The 23426-nt window shown below is 39.1% G+C and overlaps 1 protein-coding gene across 2 annotated transcripts; it reads right to left on the bottom strand.

Annotated features, from left to right (window-relative positions):
* Positions 1–21603, bottom strand: tpd52l2b (tpd52 like 2b). 2 transcript variants are annotated; one of them, XM_036590764.1, is made up of 7 exons: positions 21145–21603; positions 18721–18872; positions 18206–18354; positions 9307–9354; positions 8699–8800; positions 4161–4209; positions 1–1693 (listed from the first exon to the last, which is right to left on the bottom strand). In XM_036590764.1, exons 1-7 carry the CDS (start codon positions 21161–21163, stop codon positions 1607–1609), a joined length of 606 nt encoding a protein of 201 aa, XP_036446657.1. In that variant the 5' UTR covers positions 21164–21603; the 3' UTR covers positions 1–1606. The 2 variants fall into 2 exon arrangements, with proteins under 2 accessions (XP_036446657.1, XP_036446658.1); XM_036590765.1 differs by lacking the exon at positions 9307–9354.
* Between the last annotated feature and the right edge of the window lie 1823 nt (positions 21604–23426).

The following is a 23426-nucleotide window of genomic DNA, read 5'->3' as shown; positions in this document are numbered from 1 at the left end:
GTCATTTGAAGGAATGCTTTATTGATATACAAACATAAACACAGACATGAACATAAATGATAAGTATTCCACGAATGTCTCAAAAAGAAAACCAAACCCTTTCATTTTGTACACCTACCTAAGCTACGAACCCTAAATTAAAGCTATATGGTGCTCGTGCTCTCTACAACAGCCAGTCCCATTTACACACATGTAGCTCGATGGTGTTCTACCGTTTTCTTCAGAAAACATGCTTCACTACATCTTTATCTCTCCGTGGTAACTAGAGCTTGAGCCACCGACCCGATAAATGTCATAAGATGGATCCCAATGGCCAACTTCCCCTGCTGTGTTACTGGCAGCTCAGACGTACATATTTCTGGCAAACTACCATAAAGAATCCCTTGAATTTCAGCTCAGTATATGATAATGTGTTGTAAACTACTACTGATACATAGAAAAGAGGTAATGCTGAAATACAGGTGAAAGAGGCAAAATAAAAAGGCTTAATTTAACCAAAAAAAGAGAGAAAAAAAGAACTAAATTTGGCCAAAAAATTTGAACTCATTGGGTTTTTAAATAAAAAGTGACCGTGCTACCTTTCTGCACAAGTAAGCAGTCTTGTGTAACTTAATGTAGATAACAAAAAGGAGTTTTGACACCACTGGTCTTTAGTCAGTGTTTTACATGTTGGGGTTAGTGCAGGCTAACGCAAGAGCTATATTTCATAGTGACACTTATGTGGTAGTTAGTGTGAGTGATAATTGGCGAAACAGCTCTTCGTTTCAACAGCAATAGGTCTTTAAATGGCCTCAGATCGCTAGTAAAGCAGTGGCACAAAGCAAAGGCTGGCAGACTCTAATCTAGACAAAGCACAAACAAAACAACCCCATCAGTTTCATACTGGAACTCAACCGAAGAAATAGATCCAAGGGCAGAAGAGGACCGAACCGGGAAAGAGAAAACAACCTTAAATTCAACATGCTTTGACCAGCAAAAAAAGAAAAAAAAAGTGAAAAAGCAACCAGAGTGCAAGTGTAAGGCAGACAGAGAGGATTAGACATTCACCAAATACAGTACAGCAAAGCGTTGCTTCACATTGTACTCGGAGTAAAAAAAGGACTCAAATTAATCATCAGCAGCATAGAAAACTGCAGCACGTTCCTCTTTTGTGAGTAGTTCTAATGTTAGCCCCTCCCCTCCATTTCCATAGGTTCTCCTCTCTTTTACCCCTTAACCATCTGATGAATGCTGCTTGGCAGTAGAGTTTAAATATAGTTATTTGTATTTATTTATATTCATATATAGATAAAAGTTATGTAAAAACATTATGCAAAGCAGTGTAAAATACTTTATAATACAAAATGGTTTAACATTTTTTCTCTTTTTGTACAACCTCTTTTGGATGACTTTTGAAGGTCACACAAGCTGTAGTGTGGGTGTTTGTGTGCTTGTGTGTTTGTGTGTGAGTGATGAGGTGAGACGAGCACATGCAAGCGTTGGTGGAAGAGAGGCTGGAGTAGAGAGGGAGAGGTGGAGAGAGAAAGAGCGAGAGAAGTGATGGCAGCTGTAGAGGGTCAGGCTTCATTAAGGGATGAAATGAGTGTCCAGTTGGTAGTGCCGAGACTCAGAACGGAGCTTTGTCCTGCACAGGGTTCGAGTCGGTCGGAGGCGGAACGCCGTCACCGTTGGTTCTCCCTCCAACCACCTTAGACTGCAACGATAACCAGACAGTCCATCAGACAGGCAGACCGATATTAAAGTACACTTTTACTGCTTAAAGAAAAACTCCAGCCTTTTTAAAACTAATATTGATCTGCTGCTCCTTTATCAAACCACATACAACCACTTTGTTGGATTTCGCTGCACTTGGAAAAAGAACACTCTGATAAAAGTCAATGGCCAGTTGGTGAATTGAGTGAATAAACATTTGAAATTCGTTAACATGACAGCACCACCCAGTGCACCGGAGAGCAATAACGGGTTGCTGCCCAGCTACCTAGCACTGCCTAGTAGCCCTGAGGGCAACGACAGGCTGCCGCTCAGTTAGCGCCTCCCTCACCTCATATTTCAGAGCCCAGCCAATGGACTACGCCTGACATTCAACCCCAGTGGTTGTGCTATGAAGCTGGAGGAGTGAGGCAGCTTGGGGAGAACACCTAGGTTTGATCTGGGGAAGGAGCACGGACAGCTTAAAAGGAGGACGTTCAAGGGCCAATGGAGAGTGACCGCACAGCAGCAGACAATAAGCTACAGAGCTGAGAAGTCTGTGATACTATCAGGAAGCCAGATGAGTGTTTTAGCTTGAGTGCTGCTGTTTGCTGCTGAAAAGCAGCCTGTTTGTTATATTTGGCAATAAAATGGTCTTTCCTGCTGCCGCCAACCCTGCCTCCTGTGTCCTGTGTCCTTTCTCCCCGCGAAGCACGGACATACGGCTACTATGTAAATCTGAAACTACAGCCATTCCCTTATAAACAATACACAATCAGACAGACACAAGAGAATGTCTTATCAAAGTGGTTCTGGGGGTTTTATGATGTTTTATCCAACATCTGGACAGTAAAGCAACAAGGTAAAAACATTTCTGGTTACATTTGCTTTTTACAAGGTTTTCTTGCATTCCTGCAGGTTCAGGCAGAAACCCGTGAAAAGCACATATTACTAACTCAATACCACACATTCTTCCTTTTGAAAAACTAGCCCCGGCACAAGAATGACACGTTTACAACTTAATTTAATGGAGCTTGACTGAAGAATTATTCACTGTTCTGCAAAAATATGCACATTGCATGATTATAAACATACTTATTTGACTGGCTGAGTTCAGCAACTGCCCAATGCATTAAACTACACAATGGCTTCTAATTTAAGTGTGTTTCACGTTGGTGGGGTTTCTGTTCAGTACAGTTCAGGGAAATACGTTAAAGTTATTACCTGTGGTGACTGACTGTGAGCTACAGATTTAACAGGCCCAGCACAGTATTTTTCCCTCATAATCAAAACCCTAACTTAGTAGCAAATCAGTGATTACCTGCATACTTTGATTTAGCCCATGTTGAGTGCTAAGTGCATAAAAATGATCAACACACTGATGCCAAATCCTAGACATTACAGAATGTACTTATTAACTACAGCGAATCACAACTACAAAATATTGCACATACATGTACTGTGAAATCAGCACACCCTCCAACCCCACTCAGCGCATATAACGTTACCCACATCAGCATATTAGAGATTATAAATGCTCTGTTTTGGGCTGTAAGAAGGAGTTACTGTCACTGCCTCTCTGCTCAATAATAGGACCTAAATAAGATAACTCATATTTCTGTAGTTCACTGTTTTTTCTTTTGCCTGTTATAATTTCCATCCACTAGCATAATCTGTATCAACAAAAAAAAATGAAGCATGGGATATTAGAGTAAGTTCATGAATTTGTTTGTCACAATCATAAAAATGCATCAGCTGCACAGTTTCATACTGAAAACCCAACTTTATGAATGGCTGTACTTTCTGTGTTTAACTAAACTCTGCTAGCATAATGCTGACTTCCCTTAGAATCTCTACTAAATTTCCTATTATTTAATTTTCTATTATTTTAGCATCAAGGTAACTGGGCAGTTTGCTCAATTTCCCAGGTTGGATTAAGTACTTCGGCAGTTAGCTGTAGACTTTGAAACTTGTAAAACATGCTTTTAACAAATGTTTACTCTGTATTGTAAATGCTTAAATGTAAAACATAACTCTGAGGTTAGGTGTTGACCCTTAGCTTGTTAGCAACCTGTACTGGTAAAACAAAATCACCTTCTTATGTAGCGTTTGTTCAGTATGGTTTAAAGCCTTTTATTTTCAAGATGAGTTCAAATTATAATCAAGCTCATCCCTAATTTGTGTTCTGTAGCTGTGTTGGACTCATACATGTATCCTTAGGTTAGTCTGAGGTGCCTGCTCAATGTTTAAAACTGGGCTGTCATGTCAAGAGGTCATCACGAATATGAAATTAGATGGGAATCACAAAATGAAATAAAGCAGACAGAGAAAATGAAAAGGATAACACACTCGTTTAAATGTTTTTTGGGGGGACATTTCTGTACGATCACTGAAATGCATGAACATAATTGTCTGAAATCTTAATTTGACAGAAATTAATCAGCAACTGTGCTTATGAAGTCTAGCCTTACCTTGATGTTCCCAACTTTGTCCTCAAATGATTTGAAGGTTGGGGAGTTCCTATCAAAACAAAGCGTTTATATGTTATTCCCAATGCTGTGGGAGGCAGAGAAGCAGCATATACTGTAACTGAACATGCAAAAACAATTCTAAGTAGTCGAAATGATCCATAGTAGTATAACATCTGATCTGCAGGCACACAGAAAAAAGTTCCACACAACATTTTTACTCTCAGATTTCATGAAAGTCTTGCGTACTGAATATTCAACAGGTTATTAATAGGCTAATAAATAGGATTAATAGTCACTAGGTAAGCAAATAAATGCTAAAAACATTTAAATGTAAACACTACGGTATGTAACGTATTATATTTCATTAGGGCAGCATTCTAAGACCAAACACAAGGGCAAAGAGGGGCTTCGGTACTGGAGTTGACCTGAAATACTTTACCTCATGGCGGGCATACTTATCGAATGGCGAATGGAGTAGTTGCTACTTCGAAAGCATTAAAAGGAGACAAGAGGTGCCAATGTTAACAAGCAAGCAGGAGTATTCGAAACAACAAGCATAGCAAGCAAGCAAACCAACACCTAATGGCAAGAAGTAAATTTCATAGCCAGTTAAATATTAAAAACAGCTTTAAGTGTATCTAGCACCAGTATGCTATGGGCAGTTTTAACATTAATATTGTCCAGAAGCAACCAGCTGGAGAAGCAAGCAAATAAAAATAGAAATTTAAGAATAATTCATTCATAAATTAACTCATAATCCAGAAAGTGATAAGGTTGAGTGAGACTAAATGATTGAGAATTATTGAAGACTCTGGCTATGGCAGCATACAATACCACTGGGATTTATAACCTGAATCCTAAAGGTACAGCTGCACTACTAAGTCTGCATCTTCAGGGTTAAGGCAGCCGATTATTAGACCACACATCATCTAGAATCCCTTACATTTACAAATCAGCATGATCAGCTACTATTTGTCTTTGTTTTACTAATTATTCTTACCCAAAGGAGTTAGAGAAAGGCAGAGCTCTGTGGGCCAATCAGGTGCAGCAATTAAAAGGAAAAGGGGAACACAATCAGGGTGAGCATGAGGCATCAGGCAAGGTCAGCGCAGGCAGAATAAATAAATAAATAAATAAACAAACAGAGATATATCAGGTCCCACAGTGTATAACTGAGTTGAAAGTGAGTTAATTAGCATAGTCAAGACTATTTTACAGTTAACTATTGTAAGAAATGGAAAAATGGCGATGAAGGACAAATGGAAGTACATACAGATGATGGTATGGAATAAACAAATGGCAGATTGTTGGACTATACAGCTAAATCACTAACCAATAGTGGCCAGTACTGAGGTAAACATTAAGCAGATATATGTAATATTAAATCTAACCTAAAATATTGTTACTATTCTGGCCCTTAAAAAACCTGCTGGGCAACCAAAGTATTAATAGATTGCATGCTTATGATCTGATGAATGCAGCCATTAGCCTGGCTGTAGAGTAATGCAATAGAGACTGCCTGGAAGGACAGCTGGAGTTACTGCTAATCCCCCAACAAGGCTTTGATACAGACATACTGACAGGCAGTCTTGTAGAAATACCACCGCAAGGGAAATGAGTGCTTAGACTGGTCTGGTCTTGTCAGAGATCAGAGTAGATTCTACCTCTATAAATGTCCTGTTTTTTCTAAATCGCTTTCTCCTGCTGTCACATTGATGTCTGTGCAAAAGTTTGGGCACCCCTGGTCCAATTACGTTCTGTTTATTTTCTAAATGAAAATAAGCTAAAAAATCCTCCGGTGAATATACATACCATGTGCATACATATATATATATATATATATATATATATATATATATATATATATATATATATATATATAAATCCTCCAGTGAATATACTTCTGCACATTTTAATGCACAATTAATGTTTGTTATATTTACAAATTGGGAAAAATATCAAACGTAGCCTGCACAAAAGCTACGGCACATATAAAAGTATTTAAAAGTATTTTTTTTACCAGTGTTGAAATCTACAAATAATAAGAAATAGCACACTTCAGTTTGTTGAAAAACGTTTTTTTTTTTTGGCCAAAACCGTCTCATTTTAAATCAATGTCAGGCCGTGTATTTGTAACCATTTCATGTAACAGCTTTCTGTGAGGGAGCTTTTAGAGGTGTGTAACTCCTCACGTCTGGTTCCTATCACCACCAGTGTGAACAATTTGGACTTGGTAAGTTTCTCTAGAATTAAGGATGTGACATTACACCACTCTGAATAACTTAATTACCATTTAATTATGAAATTTTGAAAAATCGGTGGAATTCCCCTATACTAAAGTTTGTTCCCAGTAGAATGTGTTAACTCATTTTCACTTAAACATCAACAAAATATGTAATTGGACTGGGGTGTTCAAACTTTTGCATGCGACTGTATGTGTGTTACAGGTGTGGGAATGACTAATTAGGAGTTTGAACAAGGTGTGGTTATATGGATCTTGCATATCCTAAGTTAAATATTTTGTCAAGTGTCACAGATAGATTTAATCCAATCAGGTAAACAAAGGAAATTCTGCTTGAAAACCTTTAAAAGTTGGACAGCTGATGTTTTTTAGGTTTGGTTTTTGCATAAAACAGGCCTTTTGTGTTTTGGTGGGTAAAATGAAACAAATATTGCTGCTGCGCAAATACGGCACAAAACACGGAAATTCCAAAGCCACGGAGACCTTGGCACAGTGCAGGAAGGAAGACAGAGCAAATGAAAGATCCGTAGCAGCTACAGAATGAGCACTAATGGACTATGGGAGCATGCAGCAGTGATGCAGATGAGCGAGACAGAACAAACAGATAATGGTACAGACAGTGACAGTACCTAAAGGCACTATAACTAGAAGAACAGAGCTCTCTCTGTTCTACCAACAGATCAAATGAGCAGTGCTGGGTGACTGTGTAATGACAAAGTACATTAAATTTGACAGATACATTGTGGGTAACAAAAATTCAGACACTTTTGTTTTTGTTATTCAATAACCTTCCAGTGCATATATCCACTTCCAACTTACACACAATGTCTTTTGACCTTTGCACATACAAATATAAGCAAAAAAAGTATACATATTAATGAGCATAAGCAAAAACAGGCTTAAAATTTCCTTATAATAGTTCCTTATAATAATGCTGTAAAATTGACCTTGGTGGAATTGGTTGCCACTGGGTTTCACGCAACAAGTAGCAATCAGGGTGAAGGAGAAAGAGCCTCCTAAGGTCTCATGGACAACATTAAACAGCACTCATATAGAAAAAGCCATAGGCAACCTTAAACATGTCTGTCAGTACAGCTGGCTTGATAACACGCAAGTGGAAAATCCACGGAACCATAACTAATCGTCCTCAGACCGGTGTGCCTCGCAAGATTTTACAACAAGCTCTAAGACTAATGATAAGGAAGGTGAGAGAGCAGCCAGCAGTCACCGGCAAAGAGCTGCAGGATGACCTGAAAGTAGCAGGAGCAACTGTTCCTACACCTCAAGGAAAACTCATGTGCTGAAAAAAAAAAAAACATTTGTCTATTTTTACCTTTATTTAAACATATTTTTGTTCATACTTTTAAGTAGAAAAATCAAAAGACATTATGTGTGTAAATTTAAAGTGTTTAAATGCAATGGAAGAATATTAAATAACAAAGAAGTGTCTAAGTCAGGGGTGCACAACTCCGGTCCTGGAGGGCCAGTGTCCAGCACAGTTTGGTGATTTTCCTGCTCAAATACACCTGATTCAGCTCATCTGTTATTTGCCAGGATTAACTGGTGTGTTTATGTAAGGGAACTACAAAAACTGTGCTGGACACTGGCCCTCCACGACTGGAGCTGCACCCCTGACCTAAGTACTTGTTCCTCCCTTAACTGTATGAGCATAAGACCAATGTGATAATGATAGTCTGGTCATGAATCAAATATAAACAGTTTTCTCCAAACCTCAAGTGTAGTCCATCAGCCAAGACACGTACACTATTTAACAAGTTTTCTTCTTCAGTTTTGTACTGGAACTGCAGGGCCAATGTAGCTAACAAATAATGGAAGCTTATAGCTAACATCTGCATTGTGTAAACCTAAAAAATGATGCCTACATCACACATTTGCTTTAAACCTTGTGGACGAGTGTGAAATAGACTTGTCAGCATGTTCTGATGTTCTGTATTCCACACAGTTACCTAAAAATGGCTAAATGTATGGACAAAATCCAGGCTTTAAGATGATTCCTACTACTGTTTTTATGTATGCCAAGTACTGAGGTCCATTTTTTTAGAATAGCAGTATGATATACAGTGTCAGAAGCCACATAAGCAAGTCTATTTGACATTAACTCACAACTCAACACAGTTTGTGATGGTCTGGGTGGGGCATATGCTCTCATTACGTGTGAGCTACATTAGACCTGCAGTTCCAGTGTTAAACCAAAGAAGCACCAGACACCAAACATATTTTAGCTGATCTGCTACATTTAGTGGGAAAATTGCACACATTTGAGCTGACAGGTTACCTCATGTCTCCCAGTTTCCTAGTGATAGCAGAGCCCACGGTGGAGAAGGCAGCAGAGGTCTTCTGTCCTGCCTGAGACAGTGTTTCCTGAGTCTTCTTGTACCTGTGAGAGGACAGGATGACAGAGTATGGGGATCGATAGCAGAGTAAAGACAGAGTGGTGAAAGACAGAGGCAGAGAAAAGAAAGGATAAAATTACGAATATTGTGAGGATTCCTGCCTTTTTGAGTGATATTATATGGCTCTTGATAAAGAAGTATGTCCACCAGGGGGAGATATAAAGACTCAGATGAGATACATGGCACCATCAGCAGAGGCATCAACTAGCTTGTGTTAAAATGAGAGAAACTGACGTTATTAGCAGACTCGTCTGCAACTGCCCCACCTTTAAAAACTCCACAAACAACTGCTGCTCTAATTCTGAGCAACATAGCTGACTCAGCCATCTGAAAAAAAGGCCCAAACACAGCAAGCAACCATGACACAGCGATTCTACTACTTCACCGCTACAGCATGAGGGAACGCAGCAAAGCGGTATGAGGTGGAAAAAGATACATGAAAAACATAAAACTTAAACCAAAAGAGCAGAAAGAGAAACCAAAAACTCACACTTCAGAGTGGGCAATGTCATCCAGAGTGGCGGAGGCTGAAAGATATCTACAAACAAACAGGGTGAACAAGTTCATAGTCTTACTCTCGCAAGCACAAATGAATCTGGGACAGTAATACATGCATGATTAGAACATTACAGAACACACAATCAGTTATAGGCATGACTTCAAACACAAGCATTTAAACATACCACCTCTAAAACTGAGAACAAGCCCAATGCAACTTTAGCCCCACATCAGGATCACTAAGAAACCAACACTTCAGAAGTGCAGTTCAAATGCATCAGAATGTGAATGATGCATTTTCAGTTGAGTAAATGAAACAGAACACAATAGCAGATGAACTGGAGAAGTGAAATGTGATGGGTTGGTGTGAATGTATGAAAGAGCTAATAGGCCTCGCTAAAGCATTAGGTTAGTGTTAATCTATAGGCTGACCTGCTGTACCCTGATGCTTCTGAGGCTGTTTGTAGGCTGCATAGGAAGCTTAAGCACAGCTAGGCATCACAGGATAAGTTGCAACCAAACACCAATAAACGCTCAGCATTTTCTGGATAAGACCTTAGCGCTTTCTGCTGACCACACAGTAAACAACATAACCACAGTGCAATTCCACAGCTCCTAAACTCACACCCCCTTTTTTTTACACTCAGGAGCAGTCCTAAGCCAAGCTTGCAGAACACCATTTTTAGCCTGATTTTAACCCTAATTTCCTCTTCGGACAATTTTCCACAATCAGAAGCAAAATTCCAGGGCAGGAGCTCAGTCGCAAAGCAAACAACAGTGCAGATCTGGTAGTTTGAGAGGGGAAACGAGGCAAGGTTATTTATATAACACTTTTAATACACTGCTGTCATTCAAAGAGCTTTACAAATGAGAAAATACAGAGTCAGACAATACAGTGTTGTTAAAAAAAAACAGTAAGCGAATAGAAAAACATAATTGAAAACAACATTAAAAACATAAAACATTATAAAGACAAGAAAATCATTAAATATCAAATTAGAAATTAAATTAGGATAGTTAGTTAAATAAAGTGCCGTTGCAGAAGAAAAGGGGCTAGAAACACTAAGTGTTTTCAACTGTGCTAAAAGCTGCTCAGACAGTAACCTTTTGAACCTGGATTTAAGTGTCCAGTGTCGGAACAAGTCAATCTTTAGAGGAAAAAGGTAAAGGGACGTGTATGTGCTTCAATGGTGGAGCTACTCGTTGAATACTGGCAAATGCAGAAGTGCATTTATAATAATCAAAACTCATTTTAGAATTTAAAATTTCAATGATCTATTATTACAATTTCACATCAGCATTCCAGTTTGTAGTACAATGTTCCTCCAGCTCTCGCTGCTGAACAGAACGATGATATCTGCATTTCCTAGCAGACGACTTGCCCAGCTTATTGTCTGTACATAAAAGCATAGACAGGTCTGGTCCAGTTTAGTGCAAACAAAGCTATGTGATAATGACGTAATATGAGTTTTCTGAGTGCTGATAGACAGACAGTGTCACTGGATCCTCTGAGTTACGGAGTTGTTTAATTGTCAAAATTCAAATAATCCTACATACATGTCAAAATCAAGGTACCACACCTGTGCACTGAAATAGCACCACATGAAAGTAATTCTGCTATTAAACTTCAACATTATTCTATAACAACACCGGCTACTCACACTGTAGGCAGTGCTACTGCAAAGGCAACTTAACTACCATTTTAGGCTGTCCAATCCTGACTGACTGAGTGTTGAGAAGGAAGTGGGAGATCTCTCACATACTCTTGATCTTGCAGCTTGTCAAGCCATTTCAGCCACTGCACATTTTTTATTTAGAGAGGAAAGAAACTACACGGACTTGTTATTTGAGCATTTTATTTTGTCCACCATTATTTAGTGCAAATTTATATATAAGACTAATCCAAAGCACACGGTCTACATAGTTTACCAGCTCAAGGAGTTAAAAAGAAGCCATATAAGCCTTCTAAATAGCTCAGGTAACTGGGGTCTATTTTAAGCTTGATTTACAGCAATGCCTCTTCCATCCATGGTCAGCGGTCCATCTGGACAGAACTGTGCATTCTTTCCAGCACTTAAGCTATTCTATGATGTTGGAACTGACTGGATTCGCATGTTTCGGAAAAAAACAGTGGGTGTTGGCCAACACCCTCTCTGCTTGTTAGCTATCCCAGCTAAGTCAGGTTGGTAAGGACTGGGGATGAAAAATTGTATCTAGGGAAGCTCAATGACATCAACATCATAATAGTAGTGGCAGATATTTACTTAAAAGAAAATATACTGGCATCAGACAGATGATTAGATTTGACCAACACACCAGATCGATACATGACGTATTTACTGCACTCCACAGGGCAGACTGTTTAGGTGATGCTAGGCTGCTGTGCTACCTGCATCTTAAATCAATTTACTGCATTTGAAACCTTTTAGAGATCAATGTTAGATCTCTCTGTAATTCTAATGAAGGCGGATTTAGGCTACGTTCACATTACAAGCCTCATTGCTCAAATCTGATTTTTTGCTCAGATCTGATCTCTCTGACTTGATGGTTCACACTCTCTTATTTAAGTGATTCAAATCTGTCACTAATGTGAACGAGCCGGTGCCCTGAAATGACCCTCATGTGCACATCCCACTCAGTAACGTCACGTGAATGAATCACGTGCTTCATCAGCACAAACTAACGAGCAGAACGAGCTTCACTGTGAAGATAATTAACTCTGATCAGCTCTCAGCTTCATTATTAGAGCGAGATGAAGGAGAAAAAGGTGAGATGAGCTGCTTTTCCACCGTTTACAGGCTTTAACTTCTGTTCGGCGCTGCTGCCATGGTAACGCTGAATGATGGCGCATGCGCAGTGAAAAAAGCACATGAATTCCGATCTGAGCATCACATTAAGGTCGCTTGGACATGAATCGGATACGCATCCGATCTAGGACCACAGGTCGGATTTGAAAGAATCAGATTTGCGTGTCCACACAGCCCTGAAAACATCAGATCTGAGTCACATCAGGGCAGATTTATGCCACTTAAACCTGGTAACGTGAACGTAGCCTTAGTCACATCTTCTACATTTTATAAATGTAGAAGTTGTAACATTGATCTCTAAATAGCTTCAAATGTATCGGCATTGGCATTTAATAGTAACGCTAAAATATTTCTGCTATTAACGTTTTCATTTTTATGCTTCAAACAAACTGGGTGCCCAAGTTGCACCCATGAAATATTAATGTGTGAAGAGAGAAATGTGTACAAAATTACGAACACGTTTCAAAAAAGGAAACACTGCCTCAGGAGAAGGAGGAACAGTGAACAGTTCCTACTAGGGGTGGGCGGATACTGAAATAGGATGGAAAAAAAGCATTGCCCACACACTGTAAACGGCCTACAAAATGACTACAGAATTCAATTACAATCTCCCTGACCCAGTCTGAACCTGAAATGTGGCTTATTGACTTCATGAAGGTGACATTCATGATGGACTTATAAGCAAAGAGATTATTAGAGACTAACAACCATTTTTAATAATAACAAAACTTACAGCTTTGGGAAAACAAATAACCATCTAGAACTATCTATAACTATTCTGAAAAGGGGTGGGTTTTTATTTTTGCACATTCTGCATCAGCGAGTGCTTCAGTGAATCTTCTTCAAGAAACGGACCAACGTTCAACTAGAAAACAGCCGAAATCTGCAGGAGTAGCTCAGGTTGCACTGAAGCTGCTCTGAAGACAAAGGGCAACGTTACTGATATTCCATCAATCTGTCCACCAAAGCATTTCAGTCTAAGGACAGAATAAACACATTAAAACTGACTGAAATACCCTGCCTACTCAGAAGGAACTAACAGAAGCTCGTCTGCTCCAATGAAGGAATGAAGAAGAGGAGTAAAAAATATCTGAGGCAGGCAGTGAGTCAGTGTTTCAGACTCCCACTACTACTGAAGAGAGGAAGAACAACACACAGGGGGCTTTGTTTCACGCAACTGCGGAGGGGTTCGTAATAGGCTGTCACTGCCACTAAGTGTTAAAGCAGTGAGTTAGCAGAGCTTGCTGAGGCAACACCACAACAAGCATGTTAAAGGCTGGAAAAAAAGAATGCAATAGCTGGGCTTAGACTACAGACATAAAACCACATGACTGAGAACCCCCACAGGACATGAAGTAACTCTCAGTCCATTGCACATATACAAGCCCCATGCCTGAGTAACACTGCTTGGCACAGAGGTTTCAGTGACCAGTTAAAGTGACAGTCTGGCAGAAAATAAACTTTTTTAATCTCTCCACTTTTTTAATCTCTCCATAAGAGTCAGTGGTGTTACCGATCGTCACTGGTGTTACACATAAGAAAGGTGACACCAGAGACATTTTTAATGAGAAATGCATTTTACAAAATGGCTGCTACAGAGCATCAAACCACGTTATCAATCATGGAACATCCACTAAAATATGTAATTTAATCCATTTGTTTTCCACAATTATAGAATAAAGTCAGTCACACCAGTGACATCAGCTAAAAGCTTCATATGAAATCATGAACTAAATGAGAAAATCTCTGATAACTGAAAGACACAGTGGACTCACCATGAGCTTTTCTTCATAGATCCTCAGAAAATAGGTAAAAGGAAGTCCAGTGATGTCATCAGTGTGATTTTTATTTCAAATAAAGTTTTTTTGTTACGCAGTAACACCAGTGACACGACTACTGGGGACCACAACTTTTATTATGTATAATATTTACATGCCATTTGTTTTCTTTATGTCATTTAATTCATATATTTCATAGCCATGTATAGATTATTGCAGTCGAAGTTGCAGAAAAACATGTTTTTTACCTCAAAATATGGCACTGACCCTTTACACCTGACTGTGAAGACAAGCTCCTCTGTGGTGTTTGGAATTCTATATAATTGATTTAAAAACTGATATTGCTAAATTGATGGATCAAGAAGGTGTAACTGTTAAAACAGCTTATTGTTTTATTTTAAAATATAAATACATTGCAACCCTAACATGTTTTTTTGTAATATATCTGTAAACGCCAGGGACACAAAAATGGACGTTTCTGTAGAAAGACCCAGTTGCATATTTTTCCTCTTGCCCCAAATGTTGTCAATCAGCCCGTAGTTCTGTCACAAATTATATAAACGCCTGATCACAGTTATTTCAGCTGACCACAATTATTTTCCACAAGTGTTGTTTATGTCGCAAGATTTAATTGGGAGCATGTTTGGCAGTTGAGGCAATTCATGCAAACAGGAAAGCAGAAAGTGCATTTATTAAGAAAGTCATGGGCAAAAAAAAAAACAACAACAAAAGACAACAAAAGTTCTTACTTGGTGCTTTAACACCTTTAATGGGCAGCAGTAATTAAAGTTCGTTTATTTGAGCTTAAGCTGCTCCTGCTGTCAGTTGGGAGCTAACTTGTCAATCTGGTCATTTTAGGTTTGTACTTTAATACCATTTGATGACCTTTAAAAAAAGACAATTAAATTGTTCATCATAATTATTTATATGGCAAAATAATCGTCAGCTAAAATTTCATGATTATTACAGGCCTAGACACATTTGGGATCTGAAGTTTACTACAAGGCTGTTGCTAACAAGTAAGAGGAGTTAAGCATGCCTAAGTCATCACACTGTAAACTATAAATTCTATAATCACTGGAATTTTTAAAGGGCCAGTTTAACAAAAAGCTGAATTTTCTACACTGTTTTCTAATAAAAGATTATTATTTATTAATATTGTAATATGTAAACATTTTGTAAGTTTTAAAACATACCATTCACTTCCCAGTCCATAAAGTCCTTATATGGAAACTGCAAAACCAGCGTGTTTTAAATTCACTGTTTTCGTGTGTCACAAAAAACAATTCCCACTAATTCTGCCTACAGCAGTTTTGCTCTGTCTGTTCACACTCAAGCTGTAAGGAGTGTTTTAGCACAGACTGCTTTTTGAATGAAGTAATACTATATATCAGTCTTAAAGGCACAGAAACAAAAACAGCCTGTTTAATTCTAAGGGATAAAGCGAAGGTGGAAAATGGGCATGTAAAAAAAGTATTTTTGACCGTTTTTGATGCATAAAACCACACAAATGTTATAAGTGAACCTCAAGGAGAAAAAAATAATACACAAGAAAAAACAGTATATGGCTCTTTAAGTTTCCATTATTTGTTAGTTACATCAGCCACCAACGCAAAACTAAAGAAGAACACTTCAAAAACCAAACATGCCTTGGCTGACTGCCGGGGCTAAGGGGGAAAATTGTGCAAATTTGATTATTTTTGCTGAATTCCCACAGTCAAACCTGGTTAAGCAGACATTTCACTATACTGCATGCAGGCTGGTCACAGCCACAGGAGACCCAGTATTACATGGTGGTGAGAGGAAGGTGAGCAAACAAGCATCAAATATGCCAAACCATCCACAGACTCACAGCTCACATCCAGTAATCTTCTCATTCCACTGGCCCAGCCTCTCTACCGTTCTCACATAGCTACAAACACACACGGGGTTATGCACTGTCTGAAAGACCGGGAGAACACTGTACATCTTAAAGCAGAGCGCTGAGAGCAAATACTGGAACTGTCTGCAGATCCACTGGGACAGCTAGTGCTGCTTTTGAGAGCACCCTTCCAAACACATACAGTACTGCGCAAAAGTCACCTTTAGGTCATCTAAGAAAATGATATGTGCAGCCATTTATCTGGGAATAAAGTGTTATTTGTTGGGGAAAAAACACAAACAATTTATTTACAGTTACCTTCCCATACCTGGCTTAGCTCATCAATCCTTCATTAAATTAAATCAGGGGCTGTTAATGGAATTTAATAACCTGTGTTCTTTTTACTAAACTCTCCTAAACAAGATATTAATAATTTTTTTGAGCTTACTGCAATTATGTAAGCTGCCCAAAGTTATTTTACACAGTTGTTAGCTTTCACAATCACACTGTCACACTGCCACAGATTTTAGTTGGGTGTGCTTTCATTCGTTGGGATGAGACGAACTGCAAAATGCAGAAAACGCATTTGTTGAGATAAAGTCGTTGGTCTTACGAAGACAACAGTACTTCTAACTTCTAGCTTGGTGTTATAACATCTATAGAGGGCAGCAGTGAGCAATGTTTGTTTATTTGAGCTTGAGCCATTTCTGTCGGCAGTTAGAAGCTACTAACTATTGACAGCGAGGAAAAAACATATTTATATGGTAATTAATTGTCAGCTAAAGTTTCACCATTGGACAGGCCTACTGATGCCAATACGTCAACATTTATAAAATACACGTTCAGTCTAGATCCACCTGGACTAGAAGTACAAAGACATGTAGCTCTTTGTAGAATGTAACAAGCGCTGTGAAATGAATAAACTGCAAACATTTCAGCCCAGCATCACCTAAACATTCAGCTCTTCTATAAGACAATAAATACATCAACAAATATCAGTTTGAAATATCGGCCAATATTTCCTATTTTAAATATAAAATCATATCTATTTTTAAACATCATACCAGTAAGATTCCAATATCGTTTGTCTTTATTTGTATTTATTCTAATGTTATATTGTGTTTTACTGGTAAAAAAAACACTTTCTGCAGAGATAAATAGTTTTAAACATGGCTGGCTAGGACTTTTGCACAGTTCTGCATTTTGCGAGTCCCTGTAGTCTCTGGTCAAATAAAGTCTGCCCCTGTGGATGTTTGTCTTTCCCATACCTTCCTCCCTCTGAATAATGACTCTTCGCTGCGGTGCTTTGTCTGACACTGTGGAATCTTTCTCGTTGCGCTTGCAGAACACAGTATACATGACTTATACCTGATAGACGACTGATGAACATGTGAATTTCTATACACTGACTGTTAAATTCACTGTTCATTGGAGCACCATTATATTACAACAACTACATCAGAGGAAAACAACTGTTTCCTCGTTACACTCTTTTTTAAAGGGAAAAACAAATACAATGCAATGTGTCACTGAGAAAGATTCCATTTTGCAGGCAAAGGCCCAGAGCGGTATTGTTTCTAGATGTCTCTTTAAATTAGCTAATGAACTCAAGAATTCTGCTTTGAGGAATGGATGCTAACCTTGCTTCCAGTCCTAGCCTTGTTGGTTTTGTGTGAAAAAGTGATAGTCAGGAAGCGGCAAGGTAGATCAGCCTAAAGTACAATAACGGCTGTGACTCATTCCTGACTCAGACCAAAACACACCCACAGAACTCTCTTATATAGTGCCGCTGCCTATTGAACTGCTAAAACAATGGAACTCAAAGCAATTTAACTGTTAGGACATATGCCAGTCTCTCTAGTGCTTTAATGCTTTAATATGTAAATCCTGAATGTCTGAGAGAGCTGATTTCCAGCATCATGAAGCAAGAGGTAGACTGTGAGTTAGCCAGAGGAGAGTGCGGTGCTGCGAGCTTCAGGGGGATTAGCTTGTAAGAGCTGAAAGAACAGCTGCTGTAAGGCCCTCATAAAATGGCATCAGTACAAAGCAGGGGTGTAAATATCTGACGTGACAATGATTTGACTCAATAACAACTGTTTAGGTAAAGATTCCACCTGCATTAAATGTCAAATTTAATCAGAATTTGATTTGTAACCATTGTGACAGGAGTGCAATATACAAATTAATAACAATACATCTAACATTTCTTGCTTAAAAAGAGCCAGAGAATTTTATTTTTGCCAAAAAAATCACATACTTATATACATATTACTATAATCGATTACAATGGATTCTAACATCTGTGCGGTTAAATCAGCATCTTCAGATCGACACATTTTTACACCCCTAGTACTGAGAGCTCAATCAGCGAGACTCCAAATTCGTCTTTTAACTGGTTAGGTAAAAGTGTAAGCCAGAAGATGATCTGCGAAGAAGTATACTCACGCATTTGAGGTCTGGACGTCCTGCCAGCCTTTGGAGATGTTCTGTTTGAGTTCGCTCAAAGGGCTGAGGCCCAGTTTGCGCTTCAGTTCTGACGCATGGCGCTCTTTGGCCAACAGCACCTGTCGCAAGGTCTGGATCTCTTCCTCCACCTGAGGATGAAATCAAGCAAAAACAACAAACAGTGGCCACTCAGATGTGCTGCAGGTCAAATCATCTGTGACAATGACAACGTCAACCACAAAAAAACATTTATTCACGCTATCTAGGTGAGGGGTGCAAACTGTGTCCAGCACGTTTTGGTAGTTTCTATTCAAACATCCCCACTAAACCTGGCAATTAAGATTAGTTGAATTAGATTAGTTAGGTGTGTTAGAGCAGGGAAATCATCAAAGTGTGCTGGACACCGGCTCTCCACGACAAGAGCTGTGAAGACCTAATTTAAGTCTTCAAAGCCTGCAAGTTACCGTAGAGGGATGGGATTGTGTAGTCATTGCAGCTGTGGTCGCATTGTTTACCTTGGTCAGTTCAAGCCTCAGTTCCTCAGCCTCCTCCTCTGTGAGCCCCGGGGGGAGTGTTACAGGGGTGACACCAGATGCGCCCCTCTCCGCTGGCATCTCTGATAGAGAGTCAGAGCCCAGGCCTTTATTTGGAGAGTTCAGGTTGATGTCTGTGCATGTGAGAGAGAGAAAAAAGGAGAAAAGGAAAGCAAGATACAAAATGCTTATGGTCATTACTTTGCTTGGAACCCATATTCAACTATTGTTAACGAATCTGGTGTTCTGTTTTTAGTTCTGCAAGCTATTAAAACCTCGTACCTCCATTTTTGACATTTTTCAGTTTTTGACATAATTTGAAAACACCTGTTGCCCTTTACATTGAGTGTAAATTCCATGCTTAATGGACCAAGAGAAATGGCCCAGAAGTACCTGGGAAAAAGTCTGGTTCCATTGTCTTACATGTAAACTAAAGCAGTTTTTTCCTTCTCCTGCAAAAGTTACCATTTTGGAAATACTAAGTTTTGTACCAACAGCAGTGATATATTTTTATAATATATGCATCGCTGTAGGAACAAAACCTTCAATCTCATCATAAAATTTGTACTTCATGTAAAGACCAACTAGTATTTTCAAATCAAATGACAAAAATGTAGATACAGGGTTTTGCTATGACAGCTACAATGTTTTCCAAGACTATTCATATCCCTTGTCTTAACCTTAAAAGTGAAAGCAAAAAGAAATACCCACATATAAAGAATAAGTGAAGGCATTTGGTTTGTTTAAGCCATTCACTTTTGATTTCCCTCCTAAACTCACCCACAAATGTTATTTAGCTCTGCACACAATGGCTCTCTTCTGCTCTGACACAGCCATGTGTAAGTGGAGAATGTATTAGTACTACAGTCCTGAGTGTGCCCATTTGGAAACAGCGAGGGCTTTAATGACAGGTTGAAAGCTTTCTAAATGCCTCCGGCTCTTCCTTACATAGTCATGCTGAGCAACATCCTTTATCTGTATAAACACCTATGATGGTCTCTCATCAGGATGAAGCGCCTACCCCAAGCTTTAGGTTGCTTCATGGATGTTTGTCTCTACTTCTGGATGTTTTTTATTGGAAATTACAAATGCAAACACTTCATATCATGAGCAGATGTAAAACATGCTTAGTCTAAGCATGCTCAGTCATGACAGCTGAACATGTGCAAGACATACAATATGCAACAGCAATCTATAACATTGACTGGCTATAGGGTCAACAGAGAGCTGACCTTCGCAGATAGAAACTGCACAAATAACGACTGGCCAAAGGGAAGAGATGTCCTGCCACACCCTCAGCAAATGGGACAGATAAGCCATAGAAAGGTCCCTTTATAGATACTATTAATCAATTTGAAGTAATACATTTTCAGTAAAATAATCAAACTAAAGCAGGTTTTACACAGTATGACAATCAGTGCCTTTATGAGCCACAATCTAACTTTCAGCCTGAAGTCCACTATTTGCTTTCAACTAACCTTGATTCCTTAATAATTACATGCATGTATAATCACATAAAAATATTGGCTCAAAACGCACTTCGTCATATCCTTCATAACTTTCATATTTCATAAGCCACTTTCAAAAGGTGGGTGTCGTATGAGAGCTGTAACTGTCTTCTTTCCAGTCAAATAGATGGGTGATGTCATTTTAAACCCTTATAATAAAAGAAGCTGAACTTACAAGTTTTTTGTCTACTGAAAGTCGACCCACTTTTCCATAAATCTGGGCTATAAACTATAAACAGATGGCGTCTCTTCATTGATCTGCTCTGTAAAAAATTATTTTTATAAAATAACACAGAGCGTCTAAGATTTTTGGCTTTCAGCAGCAAATTGTAAGCATACAGCAATATGTGTGATCATAAAACACATGTTCTGTTAATTTGAGGGGAGTTTTTATAAAAATAAATAAATAAATAAAATAAAAATGTACATTTACTTCATGAAGTTACTGAATAATTTGCCTTATGATTTGGTCATATAGGTTAAATTCACATGGACAAACCAAAATACACCCTGAAGAGAACAAGAGGTCAACGTAACAGCATTTTATATGCAAATATAAATTAAACCCAAAGTGTAACGCACTAAACCAGGTTCTTACGCTGGTGGTGAACAGTTAAGATCAGTGAAGTTAAGTTATAATCAGCCATAATGTCTGTATTGTGAGAGCTCTGCGTGCCAGCAGAGCCCTGTTCTGTTCTGGCCAGTTATCTCTGGAGTAACCTGATAGCCCACCCTGCCCTGCTCTCTCCTTCAGCATCGGACACCGCGTCTGCACCCACAAAAACCAATTTAGGTCAAGCGTCCTCTCGATAGAGAGAGGAGGAGGAATAAGAAGCCCGGATCGCAGAGAAACACCAAACCCCACCGCAGCGCAGCGCCGCTGCTCGGCTCTGTTTACCTTGACTGGCGGAGTCCATGTCGTCGAACAAACGAGCGGATTTTCCTCCTAAAACGCGACTCTGGACTATTAAAGCTCGGTCGAGTATCGGGGAAAAATCAGTTTGGCCGGAGCGATACTACGCTTTTCTGAAAAGCATGGAAAACTGACGTCCGTAAAGGAAACCGAGGGAAAAGCGGCGAAGCCCCCCAAACAGCCAGCTCAGCTCAGCCCAGCTCGACGGACAACTGAGCCCGCCTATTTTCCGGCGCACGGGGATGACGTCGTCTGCGTGTTGTTTTCGCAGCTACAGAAACATTAAAGTTTTATTCAGAATAAACTTTTCTGTAAACGGTCACCTTAATAAGGCTCTGTTTTACAAATTACAGTTTTTGGTGTATTTTTAGATTATATGACCGTAATATTCAACATCCAAAATGACAATGTTTTTGCTTGAAGCAGGCCAGTCTGTCCCCCCAACTGTGAGATGGTCCTCACTGCGGAACCAAAAGTCCAGTGGGTGCGGCTGGATCTGATCCAACTCCTCCCTCGTCGTGTTTTAATTGGTCTGAACTAGCGTGGGTCTGATAAAATGCACAGTGAGTGTAGAAACAAGGTAGAATGAGCTAATAAAGTGGCTTATCAGGGTTTATAACATTTAATATAATTTTTTTAGGCATATTGAATCATTTTTATTAGACTTATGGAAATGTGTGGCAGTAATACCAAATCCTTTTAAATGTAAAAAAAAAAAAAGTCGTCACAAAGATTTTTTATTATGAAATTCCAGGATTTAGTTGATAAAACACAGTTATAGAAATGCGATGATTTTAGACCAATGAAAAGAAGACGTGGGCGGAGTTGGATCAGGTCCGGCTCCACCCCTTTGGACTTCTGGTTCGGCAGGAGTGATAGTTGTGGGGCTTTTCATTGGTCTAAAATCATCGCATTTTTATAGGTCTTTAAACTAGTATGTGTCGCTTACGTTTTCCGCCTACGACTTATTTCATTGGTCTACCCTGTCGCGTTTTTACCTGTGGGAAACCCGCAGGTGTTGCTGGTGTTTTTGTGTTTTTCTCGATGTCGCTCCGTCCTGAACGCCACAACACAGCCGTTATAATCGCTCATGGTTCACGATGTTCACTCATTTGTCAAAACTCGAAAAGCTTTTTTCACATTCCGGTACAAAGTCCGTTCTGTAGGCCTACATCTCAGGTGTACTTATGATAGACGGGTTCTAGTTGAAAACGCTGAACGTTTTTAAACACTAGAATGCACATATTACCGGTCAAAATAACCCACATAACTGAGTTTTATCAACTAAATCCTGGAATTTCATAATAAAAAATCTTTATAACGACTTTTTTAAACATTTAAAAGGATTTGGTATTACTGCCACACATTTCCATAAGTCTAATAAAAATGACTCAATATGCCTAGAAAAATGATATTAAATCTTATACACCCTGATAAGCCACTTTATTAGCTCATTCTACCTTGTTTCTACACTCACTGTGCATTTTATCAGCTCCACTCTAGTTCAGACCAATTAAAACACGACTTGGGAAGAGCTGGATCAGATCCAGCCATACCCCCTGGACTTTTGGTTCCGCAGCGAGGACAATCTCGGTTTACGAGGAGTCTGGCCAGAGAACTTGTAGAGATGAGAATTCCCACCCTGCAATGTCCTCCGGGTTTCTCAGACGCTAGAGGGCGCTCCAGAGCGAGTCCAAAATGAATGGGTTGATATGGAGAATTTGAGCAAAATCATAGTTTATAAATGCTTAAACATTTTTAATGTAAAAGAATCCAATCAAAACCTGAACACAGAACAGCATAAAACATTTTAACACTACTGTTATATTTTAAGAGCTTTTAAACTCGAGTTATAGGAGTTTAAAACTGCGCCTCATGTATGTTCATGACGTCAGTGAGCGCGAACAGCCAATGAGCTGCTCCGCTCGCCAATCAATCATCACGCTCGAGCACTGATGCCCGCCTTCTGCTGCCCAAAACCCGTTTGCTGTAGAAAAAGGAAATATACAGGTAAGATTTCTGTGTTTTTTTAGTGAAATACATCCTTCTACTTTCTAAAATTAAAGAAACGTTCTGGGCGAGTGATTAGAAACTGTTTTAGCTTTTCGTTTTTAGCGGTTGAGCGCCATTTACTCCGATTCATTGAGGACTCCCTCGTGGGCGCCCTCTGCTGTTTAGCAGTCCTGTTTTTGATATAATGGGGGAAATAGGAAGTGGCCAGACTCCTCATAAACCGACTCTGATTAAAGTTTCTAGATCTACTTTTG

The sequence above is a fragment of the Colossoma macropomum genome, unplaced genomic scaffold (assembly GCF_904425465.1).
Source record: "Colossoma macropomum unplaced genomic scaffold, Colossoma_macropomum, whole genome shotgun sequence".
In the NCBI taxonomy this organism is placed as follows: Eukaryota; Metazoa; Chordata; class Actinopteri; order Characiformes; family Serrasalmidae; genus Colossoma; species Colossoma macropomum.
The sequence above is the reverse complement of the archived record's forward strand: the minus strand, read 5'-3'. Positions and strand labels throughout refer to the sequence as shown.

Coding starts and splice junctions, on each gene's coding strand:
- tpd52l2b (XM_036590764.1), bottom strand. Junction 9,355..18,205: donor GACGTCCAGACCTCAAATGC/GTGAGTATACTT, acceptor GTTTGTTTGTAG/ATATCTTTCAGCCTCCGCCA. Junction 1,694..4,160: donor ACAAAGTTGGGAACATCAAG/GTAAGGCTAGAC, acceptor TTATCGTTGCAG/TCTAAGGTGGTTGGAGGGAG.